A 20433-nucleotide genomic window follows, 5' to 3' on the forward strand; every position below is an offset into this window, starting at 1 on the left:
ACCTGCTTCATGCGCAGCGGAGAGTTAATGTCACAGGGAAAATGCCGGTCACAATAATAACACCGCGTCACGGCCATCATTAAAGTTTGTTTCGTGTGCGTTAATTACGTCCTCGCGATGCAACCGCTAGTTTTGGCATTTCACTGTAAATTTCAACAATTGCTCCATTTCGAGAACTCTTCATTTAATGAATAAAAAATAATTTAAAAACCGGATTCACTTTTCAATCGGGCTCACACAAAAATCTATTTGCTGCGAGTTATTCCGCTGCGAGCATATTCGGTGCGCTTTACCAATTACAGGGCGCGCCAATAAATCGCGATGAAAATATCGATAACGCAGTGACGCACCGCGATATATCGCCCGCGCGTAATTTATCCGTACGTATTCGTAATTAAATCAGTTACGCTTTAACCGGAATTATTGTCTATTTGTGCAACAACAAATCGGCCGTATAACAATTAACGGGCCCTATTAAAGCGGCGCACGGCTGCTCGGAATCTGCATAATTCTGAAATCATTTGCCGGCCGCTTGTGAGCGACAAATGAAGCGGGCTGAAATGCGCTATTTTAAAATCACCAGTGGTCCGGGAGCTGCGGTCTGTAGGCTTTATTATTGCGACGTGTGTCTTAAGATGCTGGTCGGATGCATGCGGGTGAATTCGTGGAATCGCAGTCTCTAATAGCGCGTGATGCGAGATTCCGGGCAGGAACGGGAACTGCGTGTGTTTGCAGCAAATCGAGCGATTGAACAATTGTTGCCTTTTTGTTGCTATTTTTAAATTGGATTGAGAATGCTGAAACTATTTAAATGCAGTTGCTCAGTAAGTTAATAAATATTTGAACGGATAAACACATTCGTAGCAATTACGATGTCTCATAATGTAAAATATGAAACAAAGTTATAGAATATGACATATAATCTGGATTTCTTGAGAGTGGTTGATATTGCCAACGACTTTCAGTTCCACACAGACATAGCAAATACATACTCGTACATAACGTACTCACTTGCTAGCACGCATATAGCATACCGCATTAATTAATAGATGATTGGTTCAGATACGGCAGTGCATTCCGCCCTAACAGCCTGTTTTCACCCCGTGTAGAACTGGGTTTATCTGGTGCGCCTATCATAATATTTTGGTTATTCTGCGTTCTGCCTGTTTGTATTAATAGGGTGAAATCATGTTGTTGTAAGGACCACGCGCGATTTGCCTAATCCAGGATAAACATAACTGTATTCTTCTGGGAATCGAACTCAGATTTTCAAAGTCGAGAGAGTCTTACTTTGACTTTATGGACTGTATTGTCTGAAAATAAATTATTTTTATTTTATTATTTACTAGCTTTCCGCCCGCGGCTTCGCGCGCGTGGACTACATTATCTACATATTTTACGGAACCCTATTTTTTCCAAAATAAAATTTAGCCTATGCTACTCGTGGATAATGTAGCTTTCGAATGGTGAAAGATTTTTTTAAAACGGTCCAGTAGTTTGAATTTTGAGCCTATTCATTACAACCAAACAAACAAACAAACAAACAAAGTTTTCCTCTTTATAATATTAGTGTAGATTTAACCCCTGAACAACAAGGACGCTTCTAAAGTCGCCTGACGTGCAACTTTCCTAATTTTTGTTAACCATCAATTATTATTATTAATTAAAAACGCTACTTTTTTAAATTTTAGATGCCTAAACATGTAGATTTAAAAACCACTTGCGAAGGATCATCGTAGTAAAGTCAGCAGTCATTAGTCATTAAAAGTTATTTCATCACGTGACGTTTCTATCCACGGGCACGGGTTAGACCTTCACTTCCATCAGTCTCTGTCAGGGCAATCGTCTGAACGCCTTGAGTGGTTCCCTATATTATTAGAGTCCTAAATTGTTTCTCTGTTTTTGGTTTCGAAAAACTGTTCAATTATTTATGCAATCTATACTATTTATAGTAATATTATAAATGCGAAAGTAGCTCTGTCTGTCTGTCTTGCTTTCACGCCTAAACCACTGAACCAATTTTGATGAAAGGCATAGAGATAGTTTGAGTCCCGGGAAAGGACATAGGGTTGTTTTTATGCCGGTTTTTGGAACAGGGACGCGCGCGATAAAGTTTTTCTGTGACAGACAAAATTACACGCGGGCGAAGCCGCGGGCGGAAAGCTTGTTATTTATGAAACTAATTGGTAATCTACTAAAGGTATAGCGTTTAGCTTAGTTAGTGCCTGGTGGATGGGTGCGGCACGGGAGGGTGATTTTGTGACGGTCAAACGTCAGCGAGACTTCAGATTTGTCACGTCATAATGTCAATGTCACCCCTCCCGTATACCGCTCCCTTACCTCAGGCTCTCTAGCGCTACAGTAAGATCATTTTTTTTTTATTAATCTTTGTTAAAGAAACATACAGCCTTGTTTAACACATGCAGCTTAAAATTAAGTGGGTTATACATTGGCCTTTAAAGTTTCTAAGGCTAGGTTGTACAGTCAAAGTTGAGAAGGAATTATTTTTACTTTTTGGTATAACACCAAAATGCTGAAAATGTAGACCAAATACAGTGTAGTGTAGTTCAGTGTTAGGTATGACCAATACCGACCCGTAATGCCTTTACCCGGTCCAACAAAGGTAAATAACCAACGGAAGGTTGCATGTTACATGCCAAGAAAAGAACCTTTCCAGAGTAGATCTTTTAAAATATTGACAGGCAAAGGAATAAAATATGCGGCCAGCGCCATTGTGCGTCTGCACGACTGTACTCGGCGGCCAGGACAAAGTATTTTCGTTACAGTACCTCTAGTAGGAAAAACTTTCGAGTTCGTTTCGTTGCGTATTCAAAGTGTCATCGAAAAATTTTGTATGAAAAATTAAACAGCGCCCCCTAGGGCGGCTATAATATAGGGGGCGCTGTTTAATTTTTCATACAAAATTTTTCGATGACACTTTGAATACGCAACGAAACGAACTCGAAAGTTTTTCCTACTAGAGGTACAGATCCTGTTGAATTTCGTATTTCGAATCAAAAATAAAGAAAATGACGTCAGTGCAGTTGGGGTAGAAGTACAAAATAATTTAATTCTCTCTTCGAAAAATCTCAAAAACTTACTTAGCAAGTCTTTAATTTGTTATGTAATTTCTGTTACTTACATTCTGAAATATTTTAATGAATAAGCAATAACATCCTTATAATTATTCCATATTCGCTTAAAATATAATGTTATCAGAAGAGTTACCTATTCTTTAATTACGCCTGTTTGTCAAAAAACAATTTAATTTCATCCCACCGTTACATTTAATGCGGAGTTATTCCGACGTCGTCCCAAAATGAAAATTAATGTTTTCTTTGCTAAAATGTACAAAGTTAAATATGATAAATCGCAGTGGCGGAATAATTTTAATAACTCCATAACGATATTCGGACCGACCTAATTTCCGAACTGAATTTGTAATTCGGTGTCCGCCCTCAGCCGTCTTCGCAACTCGCATTTTTAATCAGAATCCCCTAGAATTTACTTGCCAATTTGAATAAAGGAGTGTCGCCATAAAGGGTTGATGGGCGCGGGTTCCGTAAATAATTCCGTGAGGGTATGCATTTCATTGATGGATAACATTTAGAACAGAAAACGTTATGTTTTATCGCAATAATTTATTTTCAGATTACGTACTTAAAAAATGTCTAGATAAGTACAAAATTACATAAAAATGTAAAGATAAAATCTAACTTAATATATGTAGGTACGAGTACATCTGGCAGATTGTAAAAGTCCATAATTTAAAACATTCTTTTTTCCACCGTTTTAATGACAGCGCCAAGGATCAGAAGTGCGGAGTGCGGTCCGAAATAGGTGGTCGCGAATTTGCATTTAAATCGAGCCCTTATAATATGAGCAAGGTGCCTCCTAGCGCCTCCAGTTATGAATAATGAGAGGTAATACCTTTTTAAAAGAAACGGGGAATATGACTCGTGGGTGCTTAACAGCTGCCGGAAGAGAACAAGTTTGATGACCAATCAGGACAAAATTACAGGTTGTTTGCTATCTTGTGTTGTTTGTTTTTAAGCTGAAAATAACTGTAATACAAACGAGGAAGTCACCTTTCCTTACAACAGACTGTAATCATTCCACGTCTGGGCATTCAGGAGATGTATTTTTGGAGTATGTACCTATTCCGATTGAATCCTAATAGGTGCAGGGAAATAAATCTTGAGTATCAAGAAACGAAAGCAGGAAAATGTCACTCTTAATGTGGGACCATAACCACACCAATATTAAGTGTCTTTATGCAATCTTGCTGTGTTTAAATTGCGTAGAGCTACTGCGCAGCTCTTCCCTAGCCTTCTGAAATCGTTTCTTTGCTAGTCAATGTTTGGAATCTTCACCGACAATGTCCGCCAATTTCATATGAAAACGCTAACCCCATAAAACCTATCTTCTTGCCAGCTCAAAAATTCATTTCGAGTTTACGAGCTACAAAAGTCGATCCAATTCATTACAGCCGCTCGTCAACTACTATGTCGCAGTAGTTTATGCCGCGTCCCTGCTTGCTTTGTTGCGTGTTGAGCAATTTGAGCATGCTCAGAATTTTACGCGAGCTTAGATCGACGCTGTATTGAAAGGAAAACATCCAATCACTTACGGTTGATGAAATGTGGGAATAAAAAGTTTGTGTGCATCGTCTTCGTCGCCTTTATTAGTGAGCAAACTTTATCACTTTGGACTGTTATTATTTATTTACTTACAAACATTACACTTCTCACATGACTCTAGTCTTTATTTATCGTTTCAAATAATATTTTCCACCAAAAGTCCTACATGATGATGCATAAAATTACATAGGACTTAACTACCGCCCACGAGAAATTCGAATTTTTACATTCGCCAATTTCAAGTTTTACCTATTTCCTTAGTTATACCTTCGCATTGCTAATACGGCTAGATTGTCCATGAGGGTCCGCTGCGCGTGCGGTCAGAAAACAATGGCGTCAGTGCGCGGCGGCCGAGCGTCTGCGCCCGCGCCGACATAACCCGGCCACTGCACTTTGCCCTTGAGTGCACCTGCACTTCGAGGCAGTAATCTTTAGTACTTACAATCTACAAGGTCTATTCAGTTTCATTCATAACGCTTTATTTCTATTTTTTGTTTAAAATCGCAATTTAACTTACATAAAAAAATAACCGGTCTGTCAGATTGGTGAGTTTTATTAAACAAAAATAAGCACCTTAGTAATTTATAAAGGTATTAGTATAATTTTATTGCACCAATTCACTAGGCTGTAAAACCATTGGCTTGCTTATCTGACGCGATGCACCAAAAAACGCGCGCATTCAAAACATGGCCGCGGCAAGATCGCAATATGTCGGCCACCGTTTATTGGATTTTAGCGGAAATTTCACCGGTGTCGGCCCCGCCGCCTGCAAATAACGCCGCATATCGGGTTTTGATTCTGATTTGCACCGGGAACGCCGCATAAACGGACAACAGATACGCGCAAATGGAATGCAAAATGTTGCCAATACACAAGCTTTTGTTCCCGCAAAAAACACTAGATACCTACGCACGAATGTCGGTAACGTATCACACATTTCGTCCATTTTCATCGGAAAACGTGTTCAGCAGTGTTAAGAGCCGACGTAAAAGCCAACCTCAAAAAGCTTTCTGGTTGCGCGCCCGCCACCGAGAAAAAATACCCTTTGAATAATGGCACGAGTACGTAGGTAGTATTACTCGTATCAGCTGCACATATAAATACACTCCCAGCAGAGCTATCTCAGCGTTCGGTGAACTATTTTAAAACAATCGAAATCTACTCACGTAGAAAATGAAGTCAATATTTTTTGTTCCAAACGAATGCAGAGTACGGATAGCAAAGAAAGCAATACAAACACTTGAAATATGCTCGATGCTATCTTGGATTTCCAATTGAGTCTCCAAGTCCCGCTGCTCCATAAAATGCTAATAAGCTTACTTATGCGCCAAACTACTTTCAGCTTTGTCTTCCAAAGGACGAGGGATTGTCGGCATCGCATCTATCAGAAATCTCAGTGTAACAGAATTAAAGTCGACTTTGTAATTCCAATCCAAAGTCGAATCTCGGCTCCCACTCGGATCTTGCTGTTAATTGTTGAAAAGAGGAAACGTAATAAAAGTGCTAGTCTTTGAAGCAAAGAAGCTGCCCCAGGCACCTCGGAGGAGCGCATTTTAATAAATTAAAACTGCGCAAAATTCCCATTCCAATATCATTTTATTTTCCCTTTTGCGTTCGCCTCCGCGAACCTCGCCTCTCGTCTTACATCGGTTCTATTTTATTTTTACGGGCCCGCCATTAACTATATTCCTTCATCCTATTAATACCAGGTATCTCGGAGTAACGTGTAGGTAACGCCTACTATCATTTGAATTCCGTCGACGGGGAGTTCTATTGCCAAAACAAACAGCGCTTCTATTAGCGTAATGACATCGCGAAATTGAAGTACAAAATACGGGCTTTCACTCGATCGTTCGTTAACTCGTGCTCTCATAAAAGCCGAGTCCCTTGAATGAATTCGTAAATTAGCTTAACTTGAGTGTTTTGTTTCGCTTTCCTTTGGTAAAATGTTGTTTTGTGTATTCCAGGTGGTGTTATTGTCACTGGAGCTGGTGGTGTGGCGCAGCGGCGCGGCGGCACTGGCCAACTGCCCCAGCGGCTGCAGCTGCAACGACGACACGCTCGTGGTGGTGTGCCAGGAGAGCCGCCTCGACGTGCTGCCCATCGCGCTCAACCCCTCCATCCAGCGGCTCATCATCCGCAACAACAAAATCAAAACCATCGACAGCTCCATGCAGTTCTACGCGGAACTGCAACACCTCGACCTCTCCCAGAACCACCTCGTCAACATACCCATAAAAAGCTTTGCTTATCAACGCAAGCTGCAAGAGTTGCACCTCAACAGCAACAAACTATCCTCAGTAACGAACACCACCTTCCAAGGCCTCAATTCCCTAACAGTACTGAACTTAAAACGAAATTTCCTCGAGGAACTCACGAATGGAGTCTTCTCAACCCTCCCCAGATTAGAAGAACTTAATCTAGGACAAAACAGAATATCTAGAATAGAACCCAGAGCATTCGCCGGACTCTCTGCCTTAAGAATACTATATTTAGATGACAATCAACTAAGTTCAGTGCCTACGACTTCCTTCAGTCTACTGGGAAGTCTCGCCGAGTTACATGTTGGCCTTAACGCGTTCTCGTTTCTGCCAGACGATGCGTTTGCTGGGCTGAACCGGCTGGCAGTTCTAGATTTGAATGGAGCTGGACTCTCAAATATTAGTGAAGACGCTTTCAGAGGACTTCCTGGATTACGGAGCCTCAACCTGTCTGGAAATAGGTTAAATGTTGTACCGACACAGCAATTGTCTGGTCTTACGAGATTAGAGGAATTGTACATTGGACAAAACGACTTTTTCGTGTTAGAAAGTCACTCATTCAAAGGCTTGAAAAATCTCAAGTTACTTGAAATTGTGGGCTCACCAATACTGGAGAGGGTCGAAAAAGGAGCATTCGAGGACAACATTAATTTGGAAACAGTAACTCTGATTAATAACAAGAAATTGTCAATCATCGAAGAAGCTACTTTGTTAGGTTTGCCAAAACTAAAGCACGTGTCTCTGAGGGATAATGCTATTGTGACCTTGAGTGACTCGGTTTTTATCGGCAAGGAGCTGAAACAACTGGATTTGAGCGACAATCCCATATTCTGTGATTGTCAAATTCTTTGGCTTCAAGAATTGTTAACTGAAAAGACAAACTTCACTCAAGTTCAATGTGCGGCTCCGGACAATGTAAAAGAAAGGAATCTGAAACACCTCGGTGCTGAGGACTTGGGCTGCATGCTCCACGACACGCGGCAGCAGACTATCATTGGCATAATCGTCGTGGCTTGCGTGGCCACAATCGTCACTCTAGTGCTAATTTTGTATAGATACCGCAAGAGCATGCAGGAGAAGCTGAAGGATTACAAGTGGAACAAGGGTCGCAAGAACCTCGAGTACCACAAGCCCATCTCCACGGAGGAGGACTGCATAGTGCGGGGCATCCACCCGTCACAGTACCCGGCGCCGCCGCAGCACGCGCCCGGCCTCAGGCCGATTCCGGTGACGGAACTGTAGCTAGAGCTTTACGCCTCCCCGAGCGTGTTCTTCATGTCGGGCAGCCAGGGCTCCGCCCGGCGGCCGCAGCGCTCGGGAGGCGGCGGCGGCACTCTCCCCGCCAACGGATTCACGTACATCGGCGGCGACCCCCGCCACCAGCCGATGACGCTCAACAACGGCGCCCCGGCGCACCACCTCAACAACGGGTCGCTGCGCTCGCTGCCGGACAAGAAGAACAACCGGAACGGCGTCGTGTGCCACCCGGAGAACTTCCAGCGCAACCTGGACACGCGCTACTCGCGCAAGCAGGAGAACGGCTACCTGCGCAACTCCGAGACCATCCTCGGCTTCCCGCGCGCCGAGCGCGAGCTGCGCGAGAGCGACTACAGCGAGCCCGAGTACTCCGTGATCCCGGAGGCCTACGCGCGCGACGACTACCGCGCCTGCGCGCACTCCAACACCTTCAACTGTTGAGCCGCGCTCGCGCCACGGACTCTCCTCAATCGTTTGTGATCTTGTAATTCTAGCAATAAATCTTCATTCCATTAAGTTTTCTATGGACGGACTGATGTGACGGGACGTAGTGCTCTAGAGCGGTTAGTGACGTTAGTGACTCGGGTCCGGTGTACGTAAGACCAGTGAGGACTATCCTATATCGTAATTCGGTTTAAAAGAGTACCTTATTTGTAAATTATAAATTTAAGTAGTGATGGATCTATTTTTCAATGGGTTGTCGGGCATGGAAGTGTGACTTTCATCGAGTCGTACAATGTACAGCTAGTCGCGGCCGGGTGTGCGCACGAGTGCGGCGCCGCCATCGCAAACATGTGATTGTAATTATTTCTACCAGTGCGGTGGAATTTGTATTTGATTTTGTACAAAAACCATTCCATAAGAAATCTTTTAATGTCTAATATTTTATTTATAAATGAATAAATTAAGTGTGCGTTAAATAAGACACCAATATGAAGAATATTAGAGATAATGATGTAAATATATTTATACTATATTGAGAAATTTATAAAATTTAATACGATCTTGTTCTTCTAAAATTATCATAAAATTATTTCGGTATTTCTGATATTGTATTGTTTGCTATATCGACTGATATCCTACTTATGAGATTTCGTACTTCTGTCACTATTATTGTATAATATCCACTTACACCGACTTCGTATTGTGTAGGTACAGGAGCACCCGTTGTTTCGCTTGGCTCATCCATTTGTGTAATGCTCAATCCTAATATTGCAATTTACTTATTAAGATTGTTGGAATTACTTGCCCTACTTATTTACTGTGTCATATATCGCTGGAGCTGCGCAGTTGTTATTTTATTTTTTAAGTTATCATTTCTTAAACTAGCTACCGTTTTCATTTACTCCATTGTTTTTGTTATTACAAAATGAAGACTGTGTGTATGTTTGCTGTCTGAGGAAATAGATTAGATTGCTTTATTAAAACCAAATGTTTTCTAGACTTAAATATAAAATAGATAGTCGAGAAATTAAGTAACCACAGATGTGAAAGATCGTTAGGTAGGTAAACTTAATTTCTGGATTAATTAATATGATATACGAATACGAAGCAATAAAAAGAGTTCAAAATAGCCGGTGCACTGTAAACTGTTGCATTGTAATGTAATGCAAATAAGTAAAAAACAATTACGCAACATACTTCATTAAAACTTTTTTCATTTCATATGTAAATCTATTTAATATTTTAGTTAAGGGTTGTTTGTCGTGTCAAATATTAATTATGTATTTTTTTGAACATATTGGGGCAATATCTCTTGATGTGGAAAATCCAGTGTGCCCACAATCAAGACAAGTTTGTTGTACTTATTTTATGCATTCTAAAATTGTCTTTAACAAACGCCATGTTAGTAAACTATCTATAAAATCATCGTAGCGTGTAAAACACACGTTTTCCTTTTACTAGAAGGATATTTTCTTAAACGAATCCCTTTTTACATTGACTGTTTATTTCCAACAAGAAGTAAGAATTTTTGGCAGCTAAGTAGGTACCTACCTAATAGTACCTATACATATATTTTAGTTAATTTATTAGTCTGTCGATGTTCAATGTTTTGTATGAGATTGGATTTAAATTCGACCAGTGTAAATAACTCAATGTCAAAAAAACATGAAAAATCTGATCCATCATATCAATAATCTCAGGATTTTCTTGATAACAATTTCTTGCTTCTTGTTGGCCATAAACTATATCCTTTTATCTACAACTGAGTAAGGACCTACACCATATAATCTGATCTTATGGTGACATTTCTTTATTGTAAATATTGAGAAATTAAAGACTAAGCGACAAAGGCATGCGTTAGTGCCTACTGAATGCCTAAAAAGTATACAAGAAAATGATGAATACATATGAGAAATTGTGATTAGTGTACTTTCACGACATTGTAATAGATCATCGGTCATTTCTGTACTTTATTGTAGTTATAACCTACATACAAACTCGATAAATATAACATACCTCAAATTCGAAATTGTGTTTTATTTTTATTTTCCTTCTGTCTTTTTAACAAAGAAAAAATCTCTTGTGACAGCAAACAATCGATTAGGTACGAGTTATTCGTGCTCGGGGTACAGATGACCAATTTTGCGCAGTTGCTGCTTCACTTGAAGTCGCGGGTTCAATACCCGTGCTTATAGCAAAATTTCTACTTTTTATGCCTTAAAAGTAATATCAACTACAAAATTACTGAATGTTACTGAATATTACAGTATTATAGGTATTATCATGGTATTACTACTGAGTGCTTCTTTAAGACGTTTCCTTATTTTAAGGTCTAAGCAAAATCGCTAATAACTAGGCTGCTTAGCAAATTGGTAGCTAGGTAGATAAGTTCTTAAATAAGTTATCAGGATTCAGAAACATTTATCAGCGTAATATAGGTATACCTAATACAACGTGCTCTTTTTGATTTCCTGGAACTCTAGGGTATTAATAAGACCCTTCAAAGAATGGAATTCTTTAAAAAAAAATTGCTACAAATACAGCCCAGTTCCCTATAAGTTTATAGTGAACACGTACATGTAGCCATTATGCCTAGAAACACAAAATAAAAATTTCAATATCTGTGCGTTGGGTGGGAGCAGATGCTCCAAGCCACAGATGCGGCCATTTTGAGTCTGGAGCATGCTCCGCGTGCCACAGACGGGTAACTGTTTTAACACAAAAGTACCAGGAGAGCAGAATACGCACAGAGGTAACCATGTGACTTAATGACACGATCTTGGTGCCTTCGGTTTTTGTAAAGGCCAAATGAAATGACCAATAGAAATCGTTTTAACATTAGCTTGGCCAATCAAAATCGCCGGCAATGACATTTAATGCAAATATCCATGTGCAACAAGATCGTCCCTCTGTGCGTTGGGAGCAGATGCTCCAAGCCACAGACGGGTAACTGTTTTAACACAAAAGTACCAGGAGAGCAGAATACGCACAGAGGTAACCATGTGACTTAATGACACGATCTTGGTGCCTTCGGTTTTTGTAAAGGCAAAATGAAATGACCAATAGAAATCGTTTTAACATTAGCTTGGCCAATCAAAATCGCCGGCAATGACATTTAGTGCAAATATCCATGTGCAACAAGATCGTCCCTCTGTGCGTTGGGAGCTTGGGAGCAGATGCTCCAAGCCACAGACGGGTAACTGTTTTAACACAAAAGTACCATGAGAGCAGAATACGCACAGAGGTAACCATGTGACCTAATGACACGATCTTGGTGCCTTCGGTTTTTGTAAAGGCAAAATGAAATGACCAATAGAAATCGTTTTAACATTAGCTTGGCCAATCAAAATCGCCGGCAATGACATTTAGTGCAAATATCCATGTGCAACAAGATCGTAGCGTCATTCTCACACTAAGTTAGAATGAAACCCTATTATAATGCTATCTCTCTTATCCGTACTTCTTTTGACACAAACAAACAGGAGCAAGCACAACTTAAATTAAGTCTTATGACACAGATCCTACGCTGCATTTTGCGAAAGTTAGTATTTGGCCGAAAAGTACTAGGAGAGCATGTCTTAAATAATCTGAAATACCACTACAAAACGTTCCTATTGCCTAGTGTTTTCGAAGATAACATTGAAAAAGCCGCAAATGACATGAAACATCATGGGCACGAATAACGTAATCAACTCTAGTAATCGTATTTACAGATAATTAGCAGAAAGTATAACAAATCCCATCCCAACTAATATTATAAATGCGAAAGTAACTCTGTCTGTCTGTCTGTCTGTCTGTCTGTCTGTTACGCTTTCCCGCTTAAACCTCGCAACCGATTTTGATGAAATTTGGCATAGAGATAGTTTGAGTCCCGGGAAAGAACATAGGATAGTTTTTATCCCGGTTTTTGAAACAGGGACGCGCGATAAAGTTTTTCTGTGACAGACAAAATTCCACGCGGGCGAAGCCGCGGGCGGAAAGCTAGTAGGTAAATAAGTCCTTAATTTGTGTTAATAAGCTATCAGGAACATTATCGTAATAGAACCACAAGTTGTGCAGTTTAACCTATGGTGCAACTTTTTTTACTTACGAAAACCTAAATTCAAAAGCAAAAATTCAAAATACAACTTTCGTTAAAATTAACTTTTTGTCTCAGAATACAGAACAAACCAGAAGGAGTGTTCGATAACATTTCTACGCGGCAACTTGTGTCCAAAATACTTCCCCTCCCGCGCCCCTCTACCCCCTTTAGTGTTACTAGCGCCGTGTGACACCCCCATTTTTGGGGTAAAATTATGTAATTTTTTAAAGAGATGTTAAACAAGTAAAAAATAAGTAAGTGAAATAAGTACACACGGCCACAGTGTTAACTATCCATTTCCGTTTTTGCTCTCGCTCTTATCAAATGGTGATTCTTTGCGATAGAACGAGACGACATGACTGGCCATAGGCATAGATAGTACCTACATACCTATGAATTTAATTTTTACTCCGAAGTAACTAAGTGTAGATGATTATTTATTTCTATTAAATAGTGTAATATACTATATGTAGGTATAATATGTTATTTAAAAGTCAATTACAAAAGTCGAGTATAAATTTTAGAATGCCAAGTAAAACAAAAAAGAAACTTAAGGTTCTTTATTATGTAAACATATCGACAACAAAACATTTGTTTACGGCGCAGTAGTGCTTTTAGTTTAACTTTTCTTGGAGTCAAAAATAGAATCCAAATCAAAAACATCACCAATACTTGAATTTGATTGCGAGGCAACTCTGGCTGTGTATCCTGAAAGAAAATCAGAGTAAGTATGTAAGCAATAATTAATTACTTAAAATTATTATTAAATATACAAATATTGCTGCTGCTGATCTGTTGATACCAATGCCTTACTTTTGAATAAATGAGAAAGTATGAAATTCACGATAGTAATTTATTATCTCCTCATTATTAGGGAATAATATTATAAATTAATTCAATATATTAAAATCAAATCAAAATCAAAAATATTTATTCAGTTTAGACCACAAGTGACACTTATAATTTAATTAATCAGGTTGTCATGTCATGGATGAAATTACACTAAAAACTAATTAAAACAAAAAGGATGGGGAAAATATTCCATTATTCTGTGGTAACGCTAACAAAATTAACGCGTGAATTTTTTATAGACAAATGTAATTCAATATAAAAAAGTAGGGTAAAATATTCCGTTGACCTGTGGCAACACTTACAAAATACAACCGTGATTTTTTTTGAAAATTATTATTTAATTAAAATGAATTGGAAATGTGCTACTTACGGATAAAACATGATCCCATGCACTTTCTTCGTAATTCCAGTAGCATTCTTACATGTTGGAACGGCACAAGACGGCATAATTTAATTATAAAGTGTCAATCTGACGGATATGTAAACAATGCGCGCGCCGGCCATTGACTAATTGCTCTAAAGTCAAATTAGTGCGATTTGGAGTATAATAATATTACAGGGTGTTTCAAAAAAACCCCTAATAACTGAAGGGTGTTTAATAAACGTCTATAAAGAGTCCCTTGTTAATTTCTTACAATCATAGCGACATATTCTAATTTTGGGTAAATTAATGTAAAATAAAAATATCGATTATAAAAATTCCCATCACTAATTTGGGTTCATTGTCCTACCAGGAGTGACCAGGGGTGACCAGGAGCAACTTTCTATGTTCACGCCCCCGGCCACGCCTCATAAAACATTCTGTGCGCCTAGTATTTACTAGGTATTATTTAATACCTACGGAGAAAAAAATTACACGCACGTCGTTAACAAAACAACAAGCATTCAAAATTATGGTCCACGGATGATGATGACGTGACCGTCATCCCATCACCCGTCATCACTCGTGACGACACGGACGGGCGTCCACTAGAACCCGATCGATGAAGAGCCCGTAAAATGGAGACGTGTCACCATATCAAGGAAATACTGATACGACGGAAGCCGTCGCTGGTCAGCCGCCGGTCTACCTTCGATAAACTGTTCCCGATAAAGTTCACGGGCTTGAACTAAATTTCCATCAGCTCGACCCACACACAACATCATCTCATAATATTCGAAATTAGAAAACATTGCTATTGTAGCAAAACAACACAAAACACAAAGCTTTCGAAAGTAGTTAAACGATAGGAAAACACACCGATCACGCACGAAGCATATGAACGACTAAATCAAAGAAGAGCCGACGGCCGGTGTCGCGATCTTTCGGCGCTTCCGCACAGTGGAAAGTGGTGCGAACGGGATCGTGCCACATGCCAAATTTTTGCAACTTCTTATTATGACAATGCAACATTTCGAATGATTTTATTTCCCAGGTAAAGGAATGTCGCAATGTCGTTTATGTACCTACTTTGTCTACCAAGTTGCGTCTCATTTTAAAATAAAGAAATGTTATTGAATTCTTAGATTTATTTTCATATCAACATTCTAAAACGTCCCTTAATAATTTTCACTTTTGCAAAAGCAGCCTAAGACTTATTTACACGTACTAAGTAGTTAAAGTAGGTAACTAAATTTTAACTTAATTTTAAGTCTATGTCCAAATGTCTCATAATTAATATGAAACTGCTTGTCAAAAGGTGTCAAGTGACAAGCCCCACCCACCAACATACCCGAAAAAATATTGTAAAATTTAGTTACCTACTTAACATAACAATCCTAAACGTGTTTACACGGGAACATTAATTGCATCTCTGTTAATAATAAACAGTCCTCTTAACTTACTGCAACATCAGAAACATGACTGTTCTACAAATAATGTAAAACCAGAATTAGCTATCTTTTTAAATCTATGATCTGCATTCCGAAAACAGATGAGTATGCAATTCAAATAGTTGTGCTTTTTTGTGCTATTTTTGATTTATTTTGTTTGACAAAGAGATAATTAATAAATTTAACAAAACATTGAGTGACTGTGTTCAAACACGCAAAGTAAATAATAGGCTCGGCGAGTTAAGGAACAAAGGTCACCTTCTCATTGACTGAGCCTCAATGTTTAGGCGTTCTGATATCAGTGTCAATAACGCGCACCTACTTAGTATTTCTCCCATACCTTTATTCAGCCGCCTTGTTTAGTTTAAGCATATTAAAGTAATTATCATCCCGTGATTATGTTCTAGCATTACCTTTGTAATAAGTTTACGTTTACAGCAAGAGTTTGCTGAGTTAGAATTACATACACAATCTTAAGAGTATTTGTACTACCAAAAGTTTAACATACAAAAGGCATGTTTAAAATTATTTGTGAATAAAAAAATATTGTTGGTCCGGAATAAGTACGCAATGCATATTTCGGCCCATTGTGTACCAGGCGCCACCAGGCGCGCAGCGCTGCGCACGAGTTAGCCGTTAGATGGGGCGGGGGGTGGTGTTCCCGAGCGTCTGCCCACTAATGAGGTTGCCAACATTTTCTTTGGGTATTATTTTAATTTTTCATTGATTTTTAAGATTTTAAGTTTAAAAGTACGAGGCGATTTTGAAATTTATTAAAGAAAGGTTTATGAGTAAATAAAAACATATTTTTTAAATGAATAGTTAAACATTTGGCCGCGATCTCACCTGATGATAAGTTAGTATTACCATTGACTAGGTATTTATGTGTTTTGAAATAATGATTATGGATGTGAGTAGTTAATGTTTTTTGATTTTTCTGTTACGACAAATTTTATCGAATGGAGGGAAAAACTTACACGGAGTTGTACGATACGATGCTACAGTATGACGTCATGTTCTTCATACCAACTTAAAATTTCACTTTTGGGATAATGAGGATCATTTCGATTTTTAGCTGTGAATGCAGATTTATAGGGCTAAGAAATCCTTAACATACAGTCCAAAAATTTTTGTTCTACGACAAAAATTGACGAAGTTATGGCCAAATTACTAAAAAAGTTCACTGACCGCCCGGCGCGGGACCGATGACGTCACTATATCCGATCCGAACGCTGCCGGCGTACTGCGTGGATAGAAAATATTTTTTTCTAGCCAAACTATCAGTTTTAGAGAAAAACTTGTAATGACATTTATTCATCAGAATAAAGTAAGCTATCGATAGGTAATTTTTTAAAATAGAAATTGTGAAAAATATCGCAAAAAATCCATACGCTCATACGATTCAATGGAACGCGGAGACGCGATTGGGGTCTCCGCGGTGGTATATTTGGCGATTTATTCAAATAAAGTGTTCATAAGTGTTGTTAGTCATATCTTCTTCCAAATAAATATAAAAATGTATAAGTATTAATTTATTTACTTCTAACAATAAGGTATAGCTGAGGCAGATACACTCTGCCTAGGCTACAAGCAAGACATTGCTATGAAGATCATTTCGATGTACACGCAATGCCCACCTGTTATTTAGTTTTTCTGACTTTAACCTACATACCTACCTATCTATTCGCCGTTCCCATGGGCGGGCCAGCTGCTGCAGGAAAGGACAGCTGCTCCCCTCCTGGAAATTATTTAATCTTAGCCTAGAAGCTGGGTATGACTCCCCCGCCCCGACATGACTTCCCCCTCGGCCAGAAGTTGGGTATGATTTACCCCCCCTCCCAGGCCAGAAACTGGGTATGACTTGACCCCCCCCCTCCCCCAGGCCAGAAGCTGGGTATGACTTAACCCCCCCCCCCCCCAGGCCAGAAACTGGGTATGACTTGCCTCTCCCCCCTCCCACCAAGGCCAGAAGCTGGGTAAGGCTTGCCCCTCCCCCAGGCTAAAAGTTGGGTATTACTTATCCCCCCCCTAGCCCCCCCCTAGCCTCCCCCTAGGCCAGAAACTGGTTATTAGCACTCATATTATGTATTATTATGTTCAATACAAACAATCATAAAGTTACACTCACCCCAACCGCGTCTCCGCATTCCATCGAATCCTATGAAAATGTGGTCTTTGGACATAGCAATTCTTATTTTTCACAATTTTTATTTTTAAAAATTACTGGTCGATGGGTTACTTTATTTTGATGAATAAATGTTATTAAAAGTTTTTTTCTAAAACTGATAGTTTACCTGGAAAAAAATATTTTCCATCGCAATAGTACGCCGGCTGCGCTCGATTCGGATATAATGACGTCACGCGGCCCTGCGTACGTTGACTTTTAGCGGCAAAAACGGCCTATGTTTATTACTTAATATCTTCGTAAGTAATGGTCCGATTTGGATAATTCAAAAAGATATATCTTTCTTATGTCTTAAAGATTAACGTAGATACTAGTTTTATTGCGTTTTCTACAACAGTACTGATCCTCATTGAAAAATGTAATAAGGCGCCCCACTCGCCCCCGCGAACGCGCGGGTTTAAAAGGTGCCAACCGTTACTATGCAAATGTGCAAACTCAAAACAAGCCACCAAAAAAAATTCTAAGTAAAAATGTTTACAATCACTGTCTATTAGGGTTTCGTAAAAGAAACTGAAAACCCAAAATGCTTAAGCTCAAGGACTGATGTTTCCCTAGTACTTTTGCTTCCGCGTTGGCCTTTCTTTGAGCGCTTGCCTTACTAAATAAAATGTTTGTCAAAATGTACGTTTTTTGTTGTTGTTGTTATTGTTGTTATTATTATTATTTTAGAATTGTTTTAAATTCTCAGCATTTTAAATAGGAGCCATTTTGCAAGGATTTTGTAAAATATGATGTGAACGCCTCTGTATCCAATGACTACTCAACAAATTGTTAAAATAAAAAAATGAAATAAAACTAAGGCCTCATTTACGGAGACGCCGGGCATCGTACGTTGTGCGACGTACTGAGTTCAAACATTGGCATTGTGTGTGCATGAGTGCTTTTACGGAAAAGCGATTTAAGACGCGTATTCTTGAAATGGAACGTTATTTGCAGCCGAATCCTGCGGATGGCTTCGATGCGTCTCACACGGCGTTTATTGTTGCGGGATTCACCGCTGGAAGAGATGCTGGCACCACCACTTCACCCGTCTCGCATCAATATTTTTTGTGTTTATGCGTGCGATAATAAGTACCGCATCACGCGCTGCGGCTCCGTAATTATGAGGCCTTATTGGTGCTTATGGTGAACTTACAAACTGGTTACTAAATGCTTATTTTTATACGGAACACAATTCAATCTTACTCCTGGTGGTACCAGGAAAGGTACTAGGAGTAAGCTAAAGATGGGCGGAAATGCAATTTCAAAGATTAAATAATAACAGAATTTGACTGAAGGTACGGTAACGTAACCTACCTGGAATTTCACGGATTTTTTTATTTTTTTTCTGTTGTCTAAGAATGTTTGAAAACTATCATTAGTAGTGATGTTACTATCGGAAAAAGTTATTTACTTACGATTTTTTTTCCATCAAGTGGCCTGATTTCGATAGATGAAGTTTTCACAAAATTTTTCAAATGTACGTACACATGTAAAGTGTTAGTGAGTACCTATTTAAAATGTTTATTTAAAGAACAAACATGCTTTTAACACATCGATAAAGGAAGTAGGCAAAAAATGCGGCTAATTGACATTCTGAAAAATACAAAGTCTATGATTTGCGTTCGATGAACCCCGCTGCAGCTGATCAAAGGGAGGGAATTCATATCGATATTTTTGGAAACTTTCGATGTACGTTATTTCCAAAACCGTTCAAGATATGACAATAGGAACAACGGCTTCTATTTCAGATTGTTTCAGTTTCTGTGCCCTTTCAGGCTTTAGGGGGTATTTTGAAACACCCTGTATAATTTATATGAATACACATTTACGCCCGTTGACGGTTTCTGGTTTGTTCCGTATTCTGAGCTTTTTGTGTAATTAATACCACTGGCTGGATGTTCGCAGGCTTCAAAGAAAGCTTCAAAGTGTGCGAGGAAACCTGGAAAATGCCGTCACAAATAAACTGTTTTAACACAAAAGTACCAGGAGAGCAGAATACGCACAGAGGTAACCATGTGACTTAATGACATAACCTCGTTGCCTTCGGTTTTTGTAAAGGAAAATTGAAATGACCAATAGAAATGATTTTAGCAATAGCTCGGCCAATCAAAATCGCCGGCAATGACATTTAGTGCAAATATCCATGTGCAATAATATCGTAGCGTCATTCTCACACTAAGTTAGAATGAGACCCTAATATAATGCTATCTCTCTTATCCGTACTTCTTTTGAGGGTAGTGGTGAAAATTCGTGACAAACCAACTCACAAAAACAAGAGCAAGCACAAGTTAAATTAGGTCTTATGAAATGTACATTACGGTGTGTATTTCATCATTAGAGACTATTCAGAAAAGTACCAGGAGCGCATGGCTTGCAAGTTTAAAATACCACTACGATCCTATTGCCTACAGCGTTTTCATAATAAAAATGGCAAAAAACCGAAATTATAATAATTGATAGTAGCGCCCTCCTGTAGATGACTTATTTTTATGGGACACTTCAGTGTTGTCCTAACGTAGCAAAAATTGGAACTAATAACCCAGTATTCATAGTAGCGCCCTCAGCTTTGTCCACTGGCTAGTCCAGGGGTCTATATGAGACTACGATCTTGGCATCTCCTCTACCTTTGTATGTTTTAGGCTTAGATTTAATCTAAGGATTTAGGAAAAATTTCAATAACCTATAAATCCACTTTCGCCAGTATTACCATAAGGATGGAACAATGATCACTTGTAGTCACTGATTGTCAAAAGAAAATTTCAGAATGGATCTGTAAACTACAATGTTGCATGTTTTTAGCAGGGCTCGAACCCTACCCTATTAATCCCATATGCAAACCAGTCAAGTGATACATTTTTATTAGTAAGATGGATATCAATTAAAATAATAACAAAGGTTTACAAAAATATAAACAGGCAA

General features: G+C 39.0%; 1 protein-coding gene across 3 annotated transcripts in view; it reads left to right on the forward strand.

The window, feature by feature from the left end:
• Positions 1-10631, forward strand: part of LOC135087583 (insulin-like growth factor-binding protein complex acid labile subunit) — a 344347-nt gene extending 333716 nt beyond the window's left edge. For 2 of the 3 annotated variants that reach the window (XM_063982312.1, XM_063982313.1), the window contains one exon: positions 6608-8237. In XM_063982312.1, coding sequence (XP_063838382.1) covers positions 6608-8143 — 1536 coding nt within the window. In that variant the 3' untranslated portion in view covers positions 8144-8237. Of the gene's footprint in view, positions 1-6607 lie in introns of all 3 variants that reach the window. The other variant, XM_063982314.1, reaches the window with a different exon arrangement.
• Positions 10632-20433: the final 9802 nt, after the last annotated feature.

Source organism: Ostrinia nubilalis, chromosome 3 (assembly GCF_963855985.1).
Source record: "Ostrinia nubilalis chromosome 3, ilOstNubi1.1, whole genome shotgun sequence".
Lineage (NCBI taxonomy): Eukaryota > Metazoa > Arthropoda > Insecta > Lepidoptera > Crambidae > Ostrinia > Ostrinia nubilalis.